At 32.9% G+C, this 25,849-nt stretch overlaps 1 protein-coding gene across 2 annotated transcripts in view; it reads left to right on the top strand.

The window, feature by feature from the left end:
- The window catches only part of LOC145293194 (TBC1 domain family member 9-like), a 152,804-nt gene that overhangs the window by 56,011 nt on the left and 70,944 nt on the right, over positions 1-25,849 (top strand). For both annotated transcript variants that reach the window (XM_080139689.1, XM_080139690.1), the window contains exons 5-9: positions 6,147-6,233; positions 10,668-10,754; positions 14,496-14,629; positions 18,002-18,067; positions 20,292-20,368. In XM_080139689.1, the coding sequence (XP_079995815.1) occupies positions 6,147-6,233; positions 10,668-10,754; positions 14,496-14,629; positions 18,002-18,067; positions 20,292-20,368 (451 nt within the window). The remainder of the gene's footprint in view (positions 1-6,146; positions 6,234-10,667; positions 10,755-14,495; positions 14,630-18,001; positions 18,068-20,291; positions 20,369-25,849) is intronic.

Below are 25,849 nucleotides of genomic sequence, written 5' to 3'. Positions count from 1 at the left end.
GGTAACAGACTAAATACAGGTAAACAAATGTGATCAGTAAAAACCAAAGACTATGCAGAGGAATAAATGAACCACAAAAGAAATTAGAAATGGAATGCTATTACAAGAGCTACTCCCACACAAATATTCGTTTTCACGCATAAAACCTAATCCTAAAATTATACCTTCGATTTTAGGAACACTGTGTATAGTCATTAATGATGCATAGTAGTTGTGATGTTGTGATCTGAATAATTTGTTTGGGAGTCCCAATGGGACAGGTAGGCAGAGAAAACGGTTTCATCTTAGTAGACTTTATTATTATAACTATTGAGTTTCCTTTTAAATTAACCAAAGAACCTTATACATTTTCTAAATTATATCTCTACTTACCTTCAGAAATATATTATCTATATATATATATATAAAAGCGAAAAGTGTGTGTGTGCGGTTTTGATTTACCCAAAAACACGCACCTCCAAACACCCGGGCGACGCCGGGTACCCCCGCTAGTCTTCTATCTATATATATAAAAGGCAAAATGTGTGTGTACAGTTGCTATTCAATCTGGATAATTGGGAGCTGCTTCCCCCTCCCCAACATCTGTTGGGGGAAGAAACAGTCAAATTTAGATAAACAAACCCAAATGCTGCTTGACTTCTATTTGACCTTCTTAATTAGGTCAAATGGAAGCAGCAGAGTTAACTTTTATTGTGCATGCCTGTTTTTATAGTTAAATAAATAAATTAAAACCTGCCTAACGTTGTCTGTCGCCGTGGCTCAATGGTTAGCGTAGCACGGTTTTTTTTTTTTTTCACACATTAATTTCCGACTCAAGGGTACGGGTTCAATTCTCATACTCACCTACCAAAACATTTTTTTTATTATCTACCCCCCCCTGAGTTTTGATTTACCTCAAGACACCCGGGCATCGCCGGGTAACCCCCGCTAGTCTATATATATATATATAAAAGGCAAAATGTGTGTGACCATTTCGTGTATGTCTGGCAAAGGCTTTTCTCGCACACGGTCCCGGGTTCGTTGCTATCACTTACAACTGTGTATATAGGTCCTATATAATAATATCTAGGAATTAGGAAACCGCGTAGCGTATAGATTTATTTACGTCAATTTTTACAAAATTATTGCTATTTTGGCTTCTCGTGTGTTGATTGGGCTTTTTAGTATAAATAAAGTGAAACTAAACTCAAACGACGTCTTCGGCATTGCGCCGGGAAAAACGTAATTTGGAGCTGCTTTCCCCCTCCCCAACATTTGTTGGGGGAAGAAACAGTTAAATTTGGATAAATGAACCCAAACGTTGCGTGACTTCTATTTGACCTTCTTAATTAGGTCAAATGGAAGCAGCAGAGTTAACTTTTATTGCGTACGCCTGTTTTTATAGTTAAATAACCTGCTTTATGTTGTCTGTCGCCATGGCTCAATGGTTAACGTAGTACGGTTTTTTTTCACACATTAATTTCCAACTCAAGGGTACAGGTTCGATTCTCATACTTACCTACCAAAACATTTATTTTATTATTTAACCCCCCCCCCCCCCCGAGTTTTGATTTACCTCAAGACACCCGGGCATCGCCGGGTACCCCCCGCTAGTCTATATATATATCATCATTTCGTGTATGTCTTCAAAAGGCTTTTCTCGCACACGGTTCCGAGGTCGTTACGATTGCTTACAACTGTTTCTATGGGTCCTAAATTATAATATGTACGATTTGGGAAAGCGTGTTGCATCTAGATTTATTTACGTCGACTTTTACAAAATTATTGCTATTTTGGCTTCTCACGTGTTGATTGGGCTTTTTAGTATAAATATGTGAAACTAAACTCAAACGACGTCTTCTCTGCATTGTGCCGGGAAAAACGTCCAGAAGCAATCAGCTTTGATCAATCTTGTATATCAGATTCAATCTGGACAATTGGGGGCTGCTTTCTCCTCCCCAACATCTGTTGGGGGGAGAAACAGTCAAATTTGGATAAACAAACTCAAACGCTGCGTGACTTCTATTTGACCTTCTTAATTAGGTCAAATGGGAGCAGCAGAATTAACTTTTATTGCGCATGCCTTTTTTTATATTTAAATAAATAAATAAATTAAAACCTGCCTAACGTTGTCTGTCGCCGTGGCTCAATGGTGAACGTAGCACGTTTTTTTTTTTTTCACACATTAATTTCCAACTCAAGGGTATGGGTTCGATTCTCATACTCACCTACCAAAGCATTTTTTTATTATTTAACACCCCCCGGAGTTTTGATTTACCTCAAGACACCCGGGCATCGCTGGGTACCCCCCGCTAGTATATATATAAAAGCGAAAATGGGTGTGTGTTTGTATGTCTCGCAAAAACTTTCGACACAGGCCACGGATTTTTGCCAGATAGGTATCATTTTCAAGCTGGAACCTTCGCTCGATAAATATAAAAAAATTGGCCCAAAACATTAATTCCTTAACCCTAAACTAGCCATTTTTGTACAGGCAGGGGTAGCCAAAAACCATCCTCTCATGACAAGATGACTCTACGCATGCGCATATGATGTCGGAACATGAATTAGTTAAAATATTAAAAAAAACGACCTAATTTAGTCAAAGTTGTCTTAGCTCAGTTCATTAGAGCGCGGCGTCATTATCTAAAGGTTGTGAGTTTGAATCGTGGTGTGAGATGTCTCCTTTTTTTTTTTCTTCTTTTTTTTTTTTTTTTTTTTCGATTTTTAAAGGCTTATTTAAGCTATTTTTCATGTTCAATGTTTGTTTTTGTTTTTATTTTTCAGATTTTTTAAAGAAGTTTTAACGTTCGTTTTTCGGGGGGGGGGGGCGGTTTCCATCACATTTTTTTTTTTTTTTTTTCCGATTTTAAGAAATTTTAACATTGTTCTTTTGCCTTACGTCAGTTTTTTAACATTTTTTTTATAATATTTAAACAGGATGATTACTTCGCTTATTCTTTTATTTTGATTCCCCCCCCCCCCACGAGCACACGCACCTCTAAACACCCGGGCAACGCCGGGTACCCCCGCTAGTTCCTAAATAAATGTAACATTTTTTATATAAATGAGTGATCACTTAAGGCCAAAATCCATTCAAATGATAAGGGTTAACAAGATGGATGGAATGTCAGTTGAATGATGAATGTAATGGAACAAAATTACCTATAGAGTTGGTTTATAGAAGAGAATTGACGAAAGAAAGTAACGGCTGGGTGGATTCAGTCAAGTCTTCTTGTCTGCTTTAGGTTTTGATTTATTTGATTTAATAGTATTTGTTGACATTGGATTTGAAGACAATTCTATTATAACCTGCAGAGAAGCAGTCCCATGATAATGATTGTGCTCCACATACAAGTTGTTGGATGGAAAGAAAATCTATGCATGGAATTCTGCGTAACACTAGGCATATTGAGAAAGAAGAAAACTGTTCTTTTTCACTTGCAACAATCCAAGTGGAACAGTGCAAAACAAAGCCAGTATAAAAAAATAAGACATAAGTATTTGCTTAACTGATAAACTGTGAAATGAAGGAAGAGAAATGAACTATGTGTATGTTATGACTGAAATTAAAAAAAAAAAAAATGTTGCTATATGGATTGAGTTTATAACTACAAAACTACAAAATAAAAAGTCAATATTATTTAAAAAGCATAAAAGGGAAATGTTATAGACAGCACCTTTTTATATCTTGTGTCAAGCTACAGCTGCTGAAGAGACAAAATGGTAGATGGAGGGAGGGGTGGAGAGAGAAAAAGAACCCATGAATGTTGAAGTCAAGCAACCAAGAAGAGAATTGACTAAAAAAAATGTAACGGCTGGATGGATTCAGTCAAGTCTTCTTGTTTGCTTTATTTTGATTTAACAGTGAAGTAGATCTTGGCTAACCAACAAACAAGAAGACTTACATTTATTTAATTTTTATTTATATTCAAGAAAGACGAGAATTTAAACTCTAAATTGTTTGTGCAACAGTAGATCAAAATACTATACATGATAAAATAAAGCCACAAAATAGGTTAACCAAGACAAAAAAAAAAATCATACTTGCGAGGTAACTCATGCTATGTTCCTGGCTAGGGTGAAAAATACACCTGCAAGGTTGTTGACTGAGTAAGACAAATGCCTCACAGAATAAAAGGTCATGTCTAAGTGATGAGAAGAAAAGGTGATTAAAATGTTTATTGGTCAAAAGATAAAATAAATGTTGGATGCACATAATACTGATTGATTAATTCTGTTGACATACTCAATCTTGTTTGGTTGCCAGAGCTGAATTTCAATCAATCAGCAAGTTTTGCTCTTGAAACTAAACACCTACTAGCATCGACTATTTAATTTCCCCTACAAAATATATGGCTTTTGAATTGTAACTGCTTTGACCATTTCTGGAGTAGAAAAGTAAATTTCTGTAGATGTTTGTACAACCAATTTTAAAAGAATCTTGTTTAAGAAGTTTTCAAAATAAACTTGGAAAATCCTATGGATTGTGAAAATAGTGTTTCATGATCAAATGATACTTTTTACAGGAATTTATTCCTATTTGAGTCCAGTAAATTATTTCGAGTTGACAACAAACAGCGTCAAAGTTCGGTTTTTGTTTCTCCAGTGATCGAATGATATTTTTTCAAGAATTTTTATTTCAGTCACATAAATTCTTTCCAGTTGAAATTGTACCCAATTTATAGTAGTGATTGATATAAATAAATCGATGTATTCATTTCGAAACTCAATCGGTGCCCTGCATTATCCTGTCGTTAAATATATTTTCATTTATACAGATTTCATATATATTATTATAGTCAATTCTCTATCGATTATTTTATATATTGTATCCAATGTTTAGTCATGATTTCAAAAGTAAAAAAAAATTATGACTTGGGTGCCATCAGCTAGAATCAAAGCCGATACCAAAACTGCAGCATTAAAAACTAATGATGTTACCACTAACAATGTATAACGATTTGCATATGCGTGTAAGAGTAGTTTCAGTTGATTAATGCTTGACAAGTTATGATTTCTTTCAGTTTTGACCCCTTAAAAACTATTTTAACTGGCTAAACACCCATAAAAGAACAAAAATGCAATCATTTGAACCGTCTTGCATCGTTCTGCTACCTACCATTTCAGAGGAAATACAATTTGAAAAAATGGAGACAGACGAACAGATGTAGTGAGATTTATAAATGAGATTAGCAGGCCACCCAGCATTGCCAGGGCTAAAATATGCTTAATTCATACAAATTGCTTAGGTATTATTATAGAGCCAATTCTCTATTGATTATTATATTGTACCAAATATATATAATAATATTTCAAGTTAAAAAAATTGACTTTGGTTCCATCAGCTGGAATCAACCAGAACATTCAGCGCTCCAACCATAGTTGTTATTTAGTGCTTTAGTCTTCATGGTTATCATCTGAACTATTGTCAGATGGATAAAAAATGGGCTAAAAATTAGCTGACTTCAAGCTATGTATGCATACTCAGAAGATAGTGTATATACTCTGGCCAAGGTAACTTTTTTTTTTTTTTTTTCAATTTTGACTGCATAACAGCCATTTTTACAGGCTAAAAACTAAATCGAAAGTGTTTTCGAGGTACAAATACACTATTTATCAAGTTTCAAGTCTGTAGACCAAATATTCAGAGAAAACTTTGGTAGAGCCGTTTCTCATACACACTGACAAATTCACTTTTGTATATATGTATGGATATATATAGAAAAACATGTCTGTTTGCTAGAACGTTTTCATCCTAAATTAATGCAATTATGCACAATGCAGAAACTATGCATAAAAAGAATTCCATGTAATAGTTGAATAAAACCAATCCTCTAATGAGAAACTATAAAAAATGAATAATTAATGAACGCTCATTTTTAAAAGAATATGTAAATTAGTTAACTTTCATGAAGCTGCTCGCATATCCAGGACTGATTATGTTAAGAAATTTGTTTAAATAATTTTTAAATAGAAAAAGTAGGATTTTAATATTGATATCAGAGCGAGACAAAAAAGGACTCATAAGTCTATAGATTAGCCTCTTTCAATGCCTGGATGTAATGTATTGGACACCATTTTTAAAATGCTTGTGAAGAAGTAAAATTTATGCAATAAAAGTATAGGAATCACAATTAAAAAAAAAATTTTTTTTATTATTTTAGGTTCATTTGAAAGTGAAGAAGATGCAACAGAATTTGTCAAATGTAAAGTTGAGAGTATCTTGGCAAACCGAGAAACATCTAAAGATGGTGAGTATTTGTTTTCCTTTCTTTTTAGTTTGGTGCTTATTTATATTGTTTTTGTTTTTTTAAACACGTTTCAGGTGAAAACATTACTATTAAAAATAGAAGTTGGATATTTGTTAGTCTTTTTTCTTCTTTTTAGTTTTAATACGCTTATTTGATAATTGGTTTTTTTTTTTTTTAAATTTTATTTTATATACTTTTACATTTTAAACTAGCTATCCTTACCAGTTGTTGCTTGGTAATGTATTTATTTGCAATTTCTTTTGCTTTTATTTTTGAACTATGCCAAACATTTTTTTTTTCTTGGTTTTGTCTTATATTTTAGGAACATATATATATATATATATATATATTTATTTATTCAAACAAAAGGATATAATTACGGTTCTGAATTTTTAAGATGAGGATTGATTATTCGTATTATTTGGATTCTTCAAACTACTGTCCTTGAGTGTTATTTGCATAAACTTTCGGTCCACAAGAACCCATGGCACAGTAAATAGAGTACTTGGTAAAATTCATTTGTGAAAATTACTTTTCTGGAGATCGAAGGTTCAATCCTTAGTACAGGTGACACTCAAAAGACAATTGTGAATTACTTACAACTTCTACCTAGTCATAGCTAACAGAACAAGAGCATGTTACCCTTGTGAATTAAGTAAAGGATTCCGTTTGAAATTCTGTGCAGATTCCTGAGTTCGACAGGATACACTGAATGAAACCTTGTGCAAATAACACAAGATGAGAACAGTAATCTGAAGAATCGAAAGGGAAGTAACTTTGATATAACCAGGATCACTCTAAGAAATTAGGAAGGAATGACAAAAAGGTTGGTTCTTTGAATTTCATAGTCAAGTGACACCATTACAGTTTAGCATTGACAGTCTTGGTGCTTATGACAGGAAAGACGTGGAAAAGGTTGTAATCTTTCGGTTCCAGTGGAGGGGGGGGGGCAGAGATAAAACACAAAAGTGAAGACAAAGAATGACAAAAACCAGAAAAGGAAGTAGAAGAGGGGATTATAAGGGGACTGGGAAAACTAAGTAAAGAAAAAGGAGTTAGTGAGTATGAAAAGAGACAACAAGGGTTTGTACTGAGAAGAGTCACAGATGGTGAAGTTAAGTCTTGGTTATAATTCAGAAGGCAAGAGATGTAAGAGTTCAGATGTAGACATTAGCGCTAATACCCAATCTATGCAAATCCTACTCCCTTAAGTTCAACAAGTGGCAAGTATGCCTGTATCTTTCTTCATCTATAAATATAAAAGCGAAAATGTGTGTATGTATGTTCAGTTTTTGTGTATGTCCGAGAAAGACTTTTTTTTTTCGAGACGCGATCGGCTGACTCACTTCTTCTTAAACCTTTTTATATCATGCCTAAATCATAATACTATGAGTTAACAATGGGAGTCGCCTGTCTATTTAATTTGCTCGGCTTTGAAAAACATTTTTCGATCGCTGCATGCGCATTAAGCTTTTTTATATAATAAAAGCGAAATTAATTCTGGCAGTATTTTTCCGGAAACGTCCGAAAGAAATCAGCGTGGAGTTTCTCCTTGTATCAGAAAATTGCTATTCAATTTGGACAATCCCCTTTTTATGGGGAGCTGGTTTTCCCCACAACATCTTGGGGAAAAAAAAAAAAAAAATCCTGCCTTGCAGTACATAAAATACTACCCCACAGTCAAAGTTGACCTCATTAAGTATGGGCACCTGCCAATTCGTAATACTTAACTTCAATCATGTTTCTGTTACTATTTGTGGTGGCGTAGTGGTTAACGTTGCATGTTTTGTTTTTTTTTTCACACTTTAATTTCCAGCTTCGACTCAAGGGTTCGATCCTTCATACTTACCTACCAAAACTTTTTTTTATTTGACCCCCCCCCCCCGACATAAACACCCGGGTGTTTTGATTTATCCGAAACCACACACCCGGCAATGCCGAGTACCCCCGCTAGTCTATAATATAAATCTCATGTTTCTGTTTAAATATGTATGTTTGTATGTCTGCTTAAAACTTTTGACACAGGCGACGGATTTTCATGAGATTGGTATCATTTTGAAACTCTACCATTCGGACGACAAATATAAAAAAATTGGCCAAAAACATCAATTCCTTCACCCTTAACTGGGCACTTTTTTTACAGGGAGGGGTCGTTTTTTTTTGTTTGCCGATATTTTCGAAAGTCATCCCCTCTTTTCGATTGTCTGGCCTTAATTTAAACCTACGTCACTTCCGGTTTGCCGATGGGCGCAACAGCAAACACGTCACTTTTTCACGTTCTTTTCCTCCTTCACGGTATGGGTTCAAGCCTGCCTGCCTACTACCATTTTTTTGCCCAACACACACCTCCAAACGCCCGAGCAACGCCGGACACCCAAGCTAGTTTTATATATATATATATGAACTTCTGTTGGTTTAATATTTTTTGTTATTTTCCTTTTTTTCATTCTCTCTCTCGCTTAATGACTTCACCCAAATGGTAAGAATAAAGTAATGGTGATGCTTATGTTATTAATATTTAGAGGATAGCAACTACTAATGTTAATCTTTTTATTCATCTAACATATAAATTTATATTATCAGATTTTCAAAGTCCGACCCAAATAGCTATCTGCTGAGATATAAATATTTGACTCTAATTAGCCTATTTTTTGTTTTTCTTTCCATTATGTTACTGACACAAATATAAATTATTTCAATTCGGTTTCTTTCTGATAATACTTCAGACAGGTAGAAATAATGTTACAGGCAAGACATTTTTCCTTACTTAACTAAGCAGAAGGTTTAGAAAAAATAAATGTTACACCATATCATGTTCATACCTGGGCTAATCAAATACACGTTTGAAAATAAACATTAAAAATTTATTTCGTCATTACCTAATACTAGGTAACATATTATTCCTTCTAATTTCCACTGAAATAGTCGTTTCTATTAAATGCTACAAAGGAAATTGTATGGAAGTATATACGATTTTTACATTTTTAAAATTTTTACCTGTGTAAAATATTACAAAAAACATAGATCACTTATGTTTCCTTTAAAAATCATGCATTTATTAATATTGTTTTTATTTTTTACAGCAAAAGAACGCATGACTAAAACAGATAACAATGTTTCACCTATCTTTTTAAACCACTGGTTTCATTTAATATATATATAGTTAATCAGTTATGTTTTTTTTAATGTACTAAGATTTATTCATTTGTTTTTTCTTTCAATTGTGGTAAATAATGGGCTAACTTGCCAAAGTATAGCTGCTGGGGTTGAGGAGGCTCTTCTAATATTGAAGACCAACGATAGTTTGATGAATATTTATACTAACAGAGGAAGGTTCATTTGTTATAAAAACCTTCCCTACTACTTTATTTGTAGTTAAGAGACCTGAGGAGAGGGGTCACGAAGGAAGTATTTTTTATTTTATTTTTATTTATTTATTTTTTATTTAAAAAATTTTTATTTTATTTTATTTTATTTATTTATTTTTTTTTTTTGCAACATCGCTTCAGATCAGCTACACATAGTGTTAACTGATTTTAAAAAAAATTTTTTTTATTTTTTATTTTATTTTACAACACAATAAAACAAAGGATAAGCAATAACAACGACCACCGTTTCTGATTAATTCCTACTTCAGTCACCTAAATTATTTACACTGAAATACGTGTCACCTTTTGTCACAAATAACTTATTTTTCTTAATTGCACTATATTTTTTGTATAAACAAAAAAAATTAAAGTACCAATTTTACAGTTAAATTGAAAATCTGTGTTTATCATAAAAACACTTCCCCATTATATTTTAGGTAAGACTGAGGAGTGGGGAGAGGGCAATTAAGAATTTGTTTGCAACAACTTCATTATTATTAACACATAAGAATATCAAACTGTTTTTCATAATTAGGATGTGGTTTTTTCATAGTTTGAAAGTAATTTTTGATACTCTTGCAGAATTTAATCTAAATCGTTTTTTTAATCCTAAACTAACCCTAACCTTTATTTCAGCAATAGTTATTTTAGTTCATGTCAGATTATGTAGCATTAAAAAAAATTCCACACACAGTGATTCTTCACTTTAACACCTAAAATAATTTCTGGATACTTTTTTAATAGTTATAAATCATTTTTGCTATTTTTCATCGTGGTCAACGCCGAGAAACTGTCCTGCTAGTAATATTCATAAAATACAGTCTACAATAATGTTTTTACTTGTGTTCACAAGTTTTTCTGTAAGCATAATATTTTTTATTTTTTCTGGTTAACAAACAAGGAAAAATTTTTTAACAATACTAATATTCGAAAAATACTGTCTGAACTACTACTTCTTAAACACTGGACAAAAAATAAAAAAAATCAGGAATCGTAACTCTTACTAAAAGAATGAGTTCTCTCCGAGATATTTCTTAACACAAAGCATTTTTTTTTTTCCTTTTAGTTGATGATGAAACAGAAAGATTTAAAGCTGCGACCAAAAAATTCCATAAGCTTTTTAACATGCCAAAGGAAGAAAAACTTGTAAATTGTAAGTATTGAAAAATTTCTTGTTATTCTTTGTTACTTGTAATGAATTTATTTTTCTGTTTCAGAATTTTTGAGATGAGTATTGATAGTCTGGATTATTCAGGCTCCTGTTCTCATCTTCGTTGTTTCTTCTTCAGATCCATTTTATCAAACTTTGGAATGCAATTACAAATTAACTTAAGACTTCTACACAATCATAGCTGACAGAATTAGGATAAGCTACTGCTGTGAATTAAATAAAAATTTCATTTAGATTCCTAATTTCGAAATAAAAATTCCCAAGTTTTGTAATACACACTTAAAGAAGGTTCGAGATTATATTGGTCGAAATGTGAGAATAAGAGTCAAGATGAGAACAATAGTCCAAATAATCTAATTTTTTTTTCTGTTGAAAATATATCCTTATTGGCTATTTATATCTTATGTTTTAACTTTACAATTAAAACTGTCTTTTCATTTTATCCGATTTGCTATTTTACTTTTAATAATAAATTCTATTTAATTTTATGTAGTTATGATTTAATGAGTGCATGTATATAAAAATGCGACTGAAAGAAATAAACAAACTTATGGAAATGGATTAAATGCAAGAAATTTACCAACAAGTGTGACTCCTAGAACGGTAAAAACAAGAAGGTGGAAAGTTATGTTACTAAAGTGTAGTCTTGAAAGATGTTTAAATCACCTGCAAAGAGAAGTAAAGTAAACCTGTTTAGACTTCATTCAAACGTGTAACAGATAATTCTTACTAGCTTTAACCACGGCCACCGAGAGTAAGAGGGCCTGTTAACTGAAAAATGTCTGCAGGCAATGTAGGTAAGATTTGTCAAACTGTCAGTACTATATCAGAACCATTTGAAAAAAGAGCAATAAAACATTTTTAAAAAGAAAAAGGAACACAGTTCGATTAATAATGAAACTGAACTTTATTCAATATAAAATATGAATATTATCTCTGTAAAATTAAGTAGTTTTTAAGCAATATACAACTTAATACTGATAAAACGGAATTATGAATTTAGGGAACAAACAATTAAAGAAACATTAAACACAAATATTTTTTGGCCTTCAAAACAAGATCACAGTGTAGTATCTGTTTTGATGCTACACTTTACCTTTTCTGTCCTCGGTCAGTGGAGAAATCTTTCATGACTGAGATTATTTTTGTTTCTATCCAAAGTGCCCCTTATTGAGAAGCTGGATTTTGCCCACAAGATTATATGTTGAAATATTTAAATAATTATTACTTTAAATACAGAAATTATATTTAAAGTTCTGGTTTTCTGTTCTATGTCCATTTTTTCCCCATGTTTATCATCAAAATGTGTAGCATATTAGTTGTCTCACAGGCCATCATCAGTGATCGCTCACTGGCACTAACCTGTGACATCAAGTGACCAAGTGACAACAAGTCTCCCCAGATTTCCAGTGTTCTCCACCTCTTGACCACTTGTGTAGATGATTGCATGTTATCACAACAGCCGTTGTCACTGATTTCTTGTTGGCATCGACCATTGATGTTTCCTGGGGTTTGGGTGACAAAATGTCTCCCTAAGGTACCAGATTTGAACTGCACACTTCCAGTGGAGATTTGATTAGTACTCTCCCACCTGGTCTTTTCATTCTCCCTGACCCTTCACAACTAGTTGGTGTGGCGCCAGTCAATATCATCTACACCAGTTTTTTATTATTTTTACTATTATTATGATAATAATAAGGGTGCTTGTGCAGTGTACACATGTGTATTTTAAATAATATTTCCAAGTTAAATTAAATTCATGGTTTGTATTACTGTACACATAGATTCGAAAAAGTGGTCAAAAGTCAAATATATACCAAATAAATGTTATCAAAGGCAAGATAAGTTACTCTTCTACCTATCTGGAAAGGTTTTTAGTGGTTTTTCTCACTTTAAAATGTGTAATCGCTTCGAAAATCATACAATGTTTATCGATATATTTTAAAAAGAAAAATATTAGCATGCTCGCTATTGAACTCTGTAAGTTTGGGAAAATGAGTTCAAACAAACAAATTATACAAAATACTGTTAGAAACCCACCGAATATATGTCCGCCTATGTCACGGTAACATACATTGAGCGAGTTTCTAACAGTATTTTTTATAATTTTTTTGTTTACATTCGTTTTCCCAAACTTACTGTGTGCAACAGCAAGTATGCCGCCATTTGCATTTTTCAAATACATCAGTAAACACTGTATGTTTTTCAAGCTGAATAAACACTTTACATTAAATAAAAACACTAAAAATTTATCCAGTTTGGTAGAACAGTAACTTATCTTGCCTTTGCTAACATTTATTTGTTATATATTTGTTTTTTAACAACTTTTTCGACTCTGTATAGTAAAACAAGCCCGTCATGTAAATTTACATGTATACAGTTAAAATGTTACAAAAAAACAAACTTGAAGTTTGAAATATATTTCAAAGAATAAATTATGCCCGGTGCTAAAATATTGAAAATTCACCGATCGTTAAAAAAAAAAAAAAAAAGTCTGGCGTGAAAAATGCTAACTTTAAAATATTTGGAAATACTCAGTGAAAAGTTTTATTTATTATTAAAAGAATGGACTGAAAAATATTATATAAAAATTGTTTGTTTTGCAGTAAAAAATAAATAAAATCAAATATTCGACTTTCTCTGATAGAAACAAGTTAAAAAACGAGTTCACTTACTATATTTTGTTAGATTAAAATTATCCCAATGTGCAATTATTATCCAGATGAAGAATTGTTCTTTATCTTTAGAACATACATGGACAATCGTTAACACAGCCATATTTTTTATGCCTATTAGCGTGACCACCGGAATACCGTTGAATACCGGAAACTTTCTATATCTACAAGTTGATCAGGAAGTGACATTACGCTGTCATGTTCACTGGCCTACTCTTTCGGTGGTGGTGCTTTAACAGTGACTATGTCTAGAATCATTGAGAAATATAAGTAGCTCTCTCTTTGAAAAAAAAAAAAACAAACTTGTCTTAAGTTTCTAGAATTTTCTTCATTTGATACTTAAAATGAGAAACTGGCACCATACATGCAACACCTCCACCACCATCATCAAAAAGACTTTTCTTGAAATTGTTTAGTCACATTTTTCAATGTCCTGAACAAGATTTTGGTAGCATTAATTGCACATACCAGCTAAAAGAAGTCACGGGTGGGAAATTGTGGAGCAGTGAGGACGGAAATTAATCTGATGGCTGGCCCGTGTTTCTGGTGTTTATTACTGGGATCAGAAATGGATGAAGTGTGTCAACTGCCGATCAGTGAAGGTCGGCTGCCTTGATGCAAGGTGCAATGAACTCATTTAGAGTCAGTTTAACCCACCCCAGGCGAATGCCATTCAAGTTGCTGTGAAAATGGTTGGATCATTCTACTGCTCCAGAAAATGCTTGACTCTACATGCAATCCTCTACTTTTGTATAAGAATCAGATACATTCTAAGATGAATTACTACTGCCATATTTGATGTGATACCACTCAAAATGCTTGACAGAGTATAAAATCAAATGTTAACAGTTATTGGAAAAAATTAAATGACTCAAATGTTATAGACCAACTGACAGTCTCTTATAAATATGCCAAGACATATCTTAAAAATATTTTGATTTTAGCTTCATAAACAATTTTCTTTTGAATCTGTTGAAAAAATTTTGTTCTCAATATCCTTATTGATAAGAAAGCTGGATCTTAATTTAATTTGTATTTTTACTTTTAGACTATTCCTGCAGTTATTGGAAAGGCAAAGTTCCTAGACAAGGCTGGATGTATCTTAGTGTTAACCATATTTGTTTCTACTCCTACCTGATGGGTAAAGAAGCAAAATTGATTATCCGATGGACTGATGTCACTGTAAGTATCAGAGGATTTACTTCTTTTGGTAATGTTTAAAAGTCATGGTCAGAAAAATGTAAGAAAAAATTCTGTATAGGCATTAAAAATAGTTTTGTTATTGTTATATATTATTAAATGAGGAATCATTTCCATTTAAAATCCACTTAGTATTATGCATGTCAAATTGAGAAACACATTTAAATCTGTCAACATTATGTGAATAAGCTAAATCAGAAGAAAATGACCACCGAATTTGACCTGATGTCAAGTTTATCTAAAAACGAAACTCAAATTTTAACTCTAAAGAATAGGAAAAATAATTCATATATTAATATTCATTAATAATATAAACTAATAATATTTAACAAAAACAACAAAAAAACGTTTTTAATGCCTATACTAATTTTTTTTCTCACTTCTCTAAACGCACCCTTTACACATTATTCTCCCCTCTCAATATATGTGATTGTCTAGAAAATTCTGAGCATTTTTTAAGAATGAGAAATGATACAAATTTAAAAGCATTAGAATAATTTTTCACTAAGTGCTTATGAACAATATTCTTTGGCAGTTCCAATCTGTACATAATCTTCATTTATGAATTTAGAATTTGCTGCAAAATATTCAAAGGCAGATCATCAATTTTAAAATGTTGAAGAGTGTAGTCATTCCTTGGTTACCATTGCTTTTAGGTACACTCTGACCTGGAGGAGTGGTAGTACCTATCAGAATCCCATCTACAAGTTGAATAGAATCTGACCTCATTCACTTTTGGAAACAATTTCAAAACCATTGACTATCCAACATCATCTTCACAATGTATTTTATAAATCATCATCATTATAGTATTACACTCCATCGAGGTCCATTATCTACCAGTGTCTGAAGCATCTCTCAGGTATATGTCTTAGTATGCCTCACTTAGAGGCCAGTTTATAAAGATGTGTGCAATAGTCGCTACGTCAGCGCCACAGGAACACAGAGTACAGAGCCCCAGGTTCTTCCGTATTTTTGCAACCTTCATTTAGACTCAATTGAGTGTTACCCACTTTTTCCAAAGGAATTCAGAGCCTGCTGGGAGGTCTTCTTTCAGTGCCAGAAGAGCCTTGTTGTCTTTGACTCATTCCACTAATGTAGATGGAAGGATGTTGATGTGGTTCAGCTGAGGATTGTGACAGTGGCAAAGCTCTTGCAGGATGGTAGTCACTGTGGCATCTCTTGATGTCCTAACAGAAGACGGCAATTGTTGTTACACTGCTTGCCACACTCTATCTTTGCTATCTTCTCAACAAATCCCCTGCAGAGCAATTCTGGACATCCTGCAGACAGATGACAGGTTGATCGATTTCAGATTGCCAGTAATTGTCCTGCATGCCTTGTTGAAGCAAGAAGCTATCGACATGCAACAGCCTGCTCATGACTCTGGCAAACAGCTCTTGGGGAGCTGAGGTACAGATCTGTCAGCTTTTAGCACTATGCTACTCGACCAAAAAATACTGTGCAGTGGCATGGGCTCATTCCATTTGTGATGCAGATGTTGATGTCAAGCTTAAACTTCATAAATGGTTTGATATGTTCCAGCAATGTTTTTCAAATTTTTCAAAGCATTATTTGTTAAAATTTCAAATTTTACTTTGATAAGTGCTAACAAAAACTATATAGATCTTTTGTTTGGTTGTCACACTGTAAATGATGCTAGCATGTAAGCCATATTAACATTACAGCAGTCATATGACGTTTTTAAAAACGACTGTTGAAATTGCTTAGAATTTTAAGATCACTTCAATTTCAGGCACTTCAAAATATGCAAATACAAAAAAAGAGTTCACAGTTGAACCTGTAAGCTAATGGATAATACTGAAAACTTTTCTTTTGATTAATCAGAACTATTTTATGTTTGTTTTTTTTTTTTTGTTTTTTGTTTTTTTTTAGATTTCTTTAAAAAAAAAAAAAACCTTCCAGATATTTTTTTTTCTGTAAGCAAAACAAGGGAATTAACATTTTACAAATATATAATTTTATATACAAAAAATATAAACAAACAAGGCAATTTTTTTTCCCCTCAATCAAGATCATCCCTTTTTCAGGGAATTGGATTTTCTCTACATAAAAACTGGCTTTAGGAATTTGTTTTTAAAAAAAAAAAAAAAAAAAAAAAAAATTTATAAACAAGGATGTTTTTAAATTGCAAAATTTTAACTTGCTTTTCATCAAATTAATTTTTAATTTATCATTTGGAAGTTTCCTCTTGGAGGATCAGACAATTTTTTTTCCATTCATCTCCACCACCCTTGACTTTTTAATTTTAATGAAATGTTTCCCAAAATTTATCCTACCATTAGTTGTAATAGCAATTTGCTTATGTGTGTGCGTGTGTTATTAATAGATTGTTTTGCTATATTATTGGTGTTCAGTATGGTTAACTAGGCAAGTGCTTCAAACTGTGATCGAAATGATTGTTGTTGATTTGTTTTTTTTTAACAGACTACACTTAACTTTTTAGTTACTGACTACAGACCACATCCAAAAATATGAAATTCTTGTCACTCTTTATAACCATTTACATTCTCCAGAGTAATGCGTGTATCTGTTCTCATGCAAAATATATATGCATGCAGTGTTTGCGTGCATTTCAGAGTTTAAGAGTTTGAAAGGATGATATTAGAAGTAGTAAAAGAAAAAAAATCACATAATGGGTACACACGTGCTTCCCGTGCTTTACTTCAGTCTATTGTATCGCTGTTATTAATACACTTGGAAAAGTATGAATCCATATTTTCAGGCTGCCCATTAAGTGTTTCGGTGAACTAATAAGGTAGATTTTGACTGTCAACGCCCAACATTTAAGCTAGTGGGCATTTTAAGAACTGGATGGTGACAATGGCAACATGGTAGCAAGCCGACAAATAATATAGAATCTGAATGTGCTTGCCATATCGTGTAACCTATCTCAAGATTGACAAAAGTGGGCTATGATGCTCAGGGACAACCTAATTAGATTGATGGTCAATACGAGTAAGTAGGTTAAGCTAGATTCTCACACTTTGATAAGACAACTAGTCTAGAAAATGGAAAATTTCAAAATAACATTTGTAATTAATTATATAATTATAAACATGACTTGCCTGATGGAGAGAGTGGGTCTTGTTCCCACAATGTCTGACCCATTGTAATCAAATTTTTCTGTGGAGATCATCTGAGAAGTTCATTCATTGATCTCAACGAAAGTCCATCATATCTGCATAAACCTACAAACATGTCATAGCAACAGTCTTTAATATACATATTTATAAAGTATATTTCAATTTTTTTTTTTTTTTTTTTTTTTTCAGAATAACTTGAAAGTAATTGACTTGAAGTAAACATTTTATGTTTTATTAATTTTTACAGAAACTTGATCGAGGAAATAACATGATTTTTCCTGACAGTGTGAAAGTGGCGACAAGAGAAGCTAACGTAAGTAAACTGTTTAAACATAATTTGTGTTTCGATATATTTTTTTTTTTTTTTTTTTTTAAGAAACTGCTTCATTTTTAGACAAACTTAATTTTTTTTATTTTGTTATCCATTACCAATAGAGATTTGTTATCTCTCTGAAACCAAAATTATACTATTCTTTCTAATAATGTACTATTGCACTATCTTTTAATGTTTAATTGTAGGAGCATAGTGTAGTATTTGTTTATTATGAGAAAATCCTTCCAGGTAATAACTCTTTTTGGGGAGGGAGAGGTAGTATAGTATTTATTATATGGTCATGATATTGTGCTCCCAGGAATTGCTTTTTTGATATACTAGAAAAAATGTGACCTCTTATCACATTTTGGTTAGTATCATTAATAAATCTTAATACATGCAAATTTGTTTAAATCTAATACAAGCAGGCTCATTTTTAGTAAACTAACATTGTTTTCAACTAACATTCATTAAAAGTAGTGCTAAAATTTATATGCAATCTTTTTATGAACTACAGATGACATACTCATCGTCAACTGGCACCGTAACAAACAACATAGCAACAAATGGCTAAAGCCTTTCATATACTGTGATGTTTACATTTGTCCCACTGCCACACAAGTTCTTTGTTTTATTGTGTTGATAATTCTTAATTAAAGTGTTAAAATTACATTTTCATACTACTATACAAATCACATCGCTCTCAACCTTTTGGCTTTTCAATCAAATTATGCAAGGGTCAGGTTTTAATCTCAATGGGAACTTTTTTTTTAATCTGAAAACTCCAACTTATGAACTTTGCAGAGTCATGTCTTTATTGACCTTATTTCCAGAATAGCTCTGTTAACTCCGAATGCTAGTATTTGTCAGTGTTCCGTCTATGGGTTAACTAGAATTTTTAGCTTATCTCACTATCTGCTTGACCTGCCTCATATCTGATCTGCCTCATACTCTAACAACTCTGACTCGCCTCACTCTAAGAGTCTACTCAATCTAATCTATCCAATTTTGTCTCCTAAATAAATCTGCTTTTGACCATAAATCCTAGATGTCTGGTCTTTTCTCTGTCAACCTTAGCTGATCAACACAATCAACTACATCCACCTGTTTTTTTTTGTTTTTTTTGTTTTTTTTTTTCAGCCACAATTACCTGACCACTCAGAAACCAGCAAACAGCTGTCAGGGTGCCATCCTATCTGGGAAGTTCAATAGATGTTGGCATTTGTCAACCACTTATTATTTTTCTTTTTGTGAATAATTCCTTAATATTCTCTGGAGGAGAGGGTAGTTCATAGTATCGCAATGTCTTTCTTAGCTTTATTTCTACAATCCACTGCTGGCCCAGAGTGCTAGTACTTGTCAAGGATTTGAAGCATAATAATCTTTACCAAAAGGATTAGATTCAACATGTTTTGACATGCAAAAGTTTTAATGTAATGTGAACAGACATCTTACTGCACAACTCTCTGCACAGTATCCCTGTAGATACGGTCCCAAATCGTAACCCTTTACGTCCAAGTGACACTGTATCTTATTTGGGATGAATAAGAGTAAAAACCGAAATTCATAAAGTGTTGAAATGGCCATAAAACAAAACTGTCAAGCTATTGCATATTGATTTACTTCTGGGGGACTTTCATATGACGATGGTCAATGCCTCATCAGACAGGGATGAGACTTACACGATCATAGTTTCTGTTCTGCAAAACTGGGCACATTTTTGGTGAGTGATTCTTTACAGAGGAATTTGTGTGTAGCGTGATGGTTATTAATTACTAATAATTAACACATAGACATTTGTATCTACTAATAATTAACACATAGACATTTGTATCCAGAATATACATTTCGTTAACACTATCTAAAGTACATTATTCAAGCTGAGAGATGGCCTATTAGCTATTTTTAAGAGCCTACCATAACATGTCAATGTCTCAAGTCTAAATAAATTCTATTTAGTTCACAGCATGCTATTTCATATTACAATTTTGCTGAGGTAAGCAATAGAGGAATAGTGTTATTTTGGAATTTTTCTTCCAAGCTGCAATTTTAAACTCTAAGAACTTTTGACTACATGTCTGCATACTCTTCAAAGATTATCTCTGTATGAGATAACTAAACCTCTGTTAGATGTTAATTGACAATTTACTAAAAATGAACACTCTTTTATTAGCTATCTAAAATTGTCATTAACCTTTTTCTTTTTTTTTTTCTTCCTTTCCAGCACTTCTTTTCAATGTTATTACACAGTTCGGAGACATTCAGGTTAATGGAGCAGCTCACAAATATGGCAATGAAACAGTAAGTTTTATTTTCTCTTATGTGTATGCATATATATGTACACTAAAATATATATATATATATATATATATATAGATCAAAAATTTAAGATGCACCTATATTAAACTTCTGTTTTTGTTTTCTATTCTCTTTTGTAAAACTTAATTATGTTTTGCAAAAACAAAAACAGCCCCCTTCCCCTTTCCCCTACCCCCTTTTTTTCTTCCCTTCCCTACTTCCCAACCCTGTCGGTGGGGCATTAGAATACACCAACTGTCCCGCTGCAGAGAGTAAAAGCCTCTCAAAGGGGCAACCTGTTGGCCGTGGGTGGCGACCCGTAATGACTTGGAAAAGGATCCTGGTGGCTGAGCAACTGATATCTAGGGAAATTAAAGATATCAGTTGCAACACTCCACTTTGGCCTCGTACAAGGCTAGACGGTCGGTCGGAGGGGCCCGATCCGATCAATCGGCTAGTTACATCAAGCCCTAACACATCTACTTTTCTATCAATTTCCTCTAAATCGTAACAAATACAGTTCTACCCTATATCACTATAAACTATATACATTTTTTCCCTTTCTTTCCATGTGTTAGAAGGTGGTGGCTAGTGTCAAATGATTAAAGCATGACATGGCTGTATAGTGCCGGAAGTTACCACAAATGACTTGGATTGTGTAACTAAAGGATTATGGGTGCTCATGGCTCCCATTTGGGGCATGTATACTGTGTATGTAGCCCTGGCATGATAAGGAGAATGGGTTTCCCCCCTTAACATATCCCAATATTGGACTCCGAGGTGGGGAGCATAAACAATGAATTTAAAATATATATATATATATATATATGGCCAATTATAAAAACTCCAAGCGCCAACACATCAACTCGGATAGTTAAGATAATGAACTACATCAAAATTTATGGTATTGGAATCCACTGAAGAAACCAAAATAACTGACTTATCACCGTTTATTATACATAAAATTATACCAGCATATATTCCCCCCAAAAATGTAAAAACTTTAAAAAATAAAACTCTACTGGTGGAAGTGGAAAGAGAAAAACATGCCACTTTTCTCCTAGGAATGAAAACTTTCCACAACATAAATATCAAAACTTATCCACACAAGAATCTGAATACATCCAAAGGTGTAGTAAAATCGAAAGACCTCTCAATGTACACTACTGAAGAGATAACAAAAGAACTTAAAAACCAAGGAGTAATAAACGTTAAAAGAATTACAATAAAAAAAGAGAATCGGACTATACATACGAACACTTACATTATGCAGTTCGATAGACCCACTATCCCAAAAGCAATCAAAATTGGGTTCAACATTGAAAAAGTTGAACCCTTTATACCAAACCCACTTTGGTGCTTTAAATGCCAGAAGTTTGGGCACCATGAGGATGCATGTAGGGGACGAGTAGTGTGCGGCAGATGTGGCCAGAAAGATCCAGACCACACCGTCAATGACTGCAATCTTGATTGCAAATGTGCAAATTGTGGAGAAAACCATCCTGCTTATGCTAGAGCATGCAGAATCTGGAAGAAAGAACAGGAAGTAGTGTCAATAAAACATACCAAAAACATCTCCTTCCTCAAAACCAGGAAAATAATAGATGGATACATGAAGGAAAAGACGTACTCTCAAGTTGTATATCATCCAACATCACTAACCAAGACTCCAAATACGAAATACTAATAAGCAAATTGTTACAATTGGGACCAAACGACTGGCCCAAATTTATAAATGAAATCAAACCAAACATATCATCAAAAATTAATCATCCCATTAAATCATCAACTAATGTTACCAATAAAACAAATTCTCAACCAAAATCAGAACATTCAAGAAAACAAAGTCTATCAAAAGAAAGACCACAAAAAATCACCAGTACGTCGTACAAATGCCGAAAAAGACGAAACTAAGGAAAAACAAAATCAGTTAAAAGAAAGACCACACAGGTCACTAATACGTCTTCCCCGTGGTGAAAAAAACACACTTGAAAAACAAACAAAATATACATCTACCAAAAAACAAAATAATATAAAGAAATTACCACAAACAGAAGCCACTCATACTACTACAAATAGATTTACGGAATTAGAAAACATGGAAACTGAAGTTACTCCTCTAACAAAAAAAAAATCATCATGAATTACAAGATAATCCAATGGAATTGCCGTGGATTAAAGGCAAATTACAATGAAATTTTATTGTTGCAAACCAAATTTAATCCTTTGGTTATTTGTCTCCAAGAAACCTTCCTTAAGAATGAGGACAATTTGAATATAAAACACTATCAACAATATAACTACATTCATAATACAGGACTTAGAGCCTCTGGTGGTGTATCAGTATTCATTAAAAATAACATACCCCAGAGCCAAATTGAATTAAAAACAAATTTACAAGCGGTTGCCATAAGAGCGACTTTACACAAACCGATAAGCATTTGTTCTTTATACATACCTCCACATGAACAAATAGATGAAAATGAATTTGGAGAACTTAATAGGGCAAATACCCAAACCCTTTATTTTCCTAGGGAACTTAAATAGTCACATCACCTTATGGGGATGCAAGGAAACGGATAGAAAAGGAAAGAAAATTGAAAATCTAATAAATAAAAATAATCTATGCTTGTTCAACCAAAAAGAAGCCACTCACATCAATCCAACAAATGGAATGCTTAGTTCGTTTGATTTAACCATATGTGACCCTTCCACTTATCTGGATTTTTCTTGGAGCATATTCGATGATGCCTGTGGTAGTAATCACTACCCAATCATTCTCCAAAGCCATGAAAAAATATTTCAACATCCACCAAGATCGAAGCTTAACAAAACCAATGGAAAAATTCAAGAATCTCTGCTCAGAACAACTGACAGAAAACAACATCGATACAATCGAAACATTTACACAAACATTAATATTAATAGGAGAAGAGTGCATTCCCAAAAACACTACTTCAGGAAAAAGAATAAACCATGGTTTAACAAAGAATGTAAAGAATCAATAAATCTGCAAAAAGCAGCATTAGAAAATTTAATAAAAAACCAACAACAAGCAACTTAATTGAGAAATAGATCTTCAAAAAATCTTTGAAAAGAACAACACCGGAAAAATCTTATCTTACATCAAAGAAATAGGTCTCTTCCAAAAAATATAACCCCAAAAAACCTTATATTCTGCAAAAACAAAAACAACCTGCCTTTTTCCACTTTTCCATCCTCCTATTTTTGCCTTCTCTTTCTATCTCCCCCACTTACTGACTGGTTTTCAAACTTAAAATGCACCGATCAATAATACTGTAACCATTTTCCCCCTCCCATTGCAAAACCCAATCATATTTTGCAAGGCAGAGAACAAAAATTACAAAATCCACTATAAAACAACCAAGCCAAAAGCTACAAACTAACAATTGAAAATACAAGGAGATTGAAGAATAAAAATCTCATAAAATAACTGGATACAACATCGAATGCTATTCCCAAAATAACTGGATTCGGCATTAAATAACCCACAAAGGATTGATATGCCATTAAACAAAACTAAAAAAAACAAAAACAAATTAAAGACCACTTAAAATCTTTAAAAAAACAACTTTTTTTTAAGGATATATTTTAAACTCTTCCAACAAGGTTACCAATACTACAATCTAAAAGGTTATGGAAACAAAAAGCTACATTCTAAAGATTTATTTTTAAAATTCACATTTTTATTAAATTAGGCTTTTTACACATGATCAAAATTATAAGACCAGAGACAAAAATTCTGTTAAATTGTCCAAAAAGTGTATGAAAACATTCAACAATCAAACTTGATGAGTTCTACCTCCACTGCTTTTGATGACTTCTTCAAAAATTCTTTGGGGCATTCTAGAAATAAGGGTTTCCATTAAGGTGCAGGGGGATCCTACTCCAGTTTCTGAAGATGGCTTCACAAAGTTCATTTTTTGTTGAATATTGTTTGCCATTTCAATAAGCCTCTCCCCAAACATTTTAAATTGGGTTCAAGTCCCGTGAGCATGCAGGATATCCCAAGAGATGGACTCCATTTTCTTGTAGAAAACTCAAGGTCCGTCTTGCAGTATGGATTGCAGCATTATCCTGTTGGAATAACCATCCATCCCCACACAAGCGATGACCCTCCATCAAGATGCTTTTTGTAGCATGCTAACATAACCAGCTACTGTTTGACGACCCTGCACCACCTGGAGTTCCATCGTCCATAGTGGTGGAGAGTCCGTAATGGTATGGGGTGCCTTTTCTTACAGAAGTAAGAAAAGGCACCCCATACCATTACGGACCCTCCACCACTATGACATGTGGAAAAATTTCAAGGGGCATGTTTTTGTCATGCCAATATCGCTGGAAGCCATCAGAACTATCTAAATTGAATTTTTTTTTCTCATCAGAAAACAGGACTTTCTTCCACTTCTCAGTATCCCAGGTTTGGTATTCACGACCAAATCTTAAGCAATCCAATTTGTGACGTGTAAGCAATTGAGGAATTTGTTTACGCTTTTTATTTATCATGCCTTTTTGTTGTAAGTGTTGTCTGATGGACTGCAATCAGCATATGTAACCGCCTTAATTTGACTAAAAGAAAGTCCTCTGTCATTCATAACACCCCATCTGATTCTCCTACTCAATGCAAGAGAAATGTGGGGGAGGGGGTCTACCAAAGGATTTTACTTTTCCATAATTCTCAGTGTTCTTTAGAAAGTTGCAAATAAGTTTTACTGCGATTTACCTTAGCTGCTATCGCTTGCTGTGACAAACCTTGCTTATGGAATCCTAGAATTTGAGTGTGCTCAACTTCGGTTAGTTTTCTTGCTTTAGGCATGGTAACACGTTTACACAGTGATTGCTAATCTCTAACTCAACTAAAATCATTAGAATTATCATAAATTTAACAATTTATACCCTTGGTCTTATAATTTTGATCATGTGTAAAAAGCCTAATTTAATAAAAATGCAAATTTTTAAATAAAATTTTTGGAATGTACCTTTTTGTTTCCATAACCTTTTAGATTGTAATGTTAGTAACCTTAAGTCAGAGGAGTTTAAAATCTATTCTTAAAAAAATTTTCATTTTAAAGATTAAGTGGTCTTAAATTTTTGATCAGCAGTGTATATACATATATAATATAATATAAGATATATATAATTAACCTGAAAAAATAAATTGTCAGTAAGTCAAACCTATCAGGATAGAAAAAGCTCTATCTAGTTAAGAGGAGCAAATTATAGAATAATATAAAAAAAACAAGGAGTAAAATTACACAAAAACTTTCTTTGTTGATAAGGATTAAAGAAAATAAGGGAAAAAAAAACTTTTTATGCCATGGCATATTATCCCCACCCCATTAAATTTTTCATTTCTTATCTAAATGTTTTTTAAAGCCGGTGTAGTCTTTATCTTCACTTTGTATAATACCGTTTTTTTTTCTCTTCTGATGAGAAACATTTAGCTTTGAAATGCCATGGCCT

The sequence above is a fragment of the Euprymna scolopes genome, chromosome 14 (assembly GCF_053919585.1).
Source record: "Euprymna scolopes isolate OS-2025 chromosome 14, ASM5391958v1, whole genome shotgun sequence".
NCBI lineage: Eukaryota > Metazoa > Mollusca > Cephalopoda > Sepiida > Sepiolidae > Euprymna > Euprymna scolopes.
This window is presented reverse-complemented; position numbering and strand designations above follow the sequence as displayed.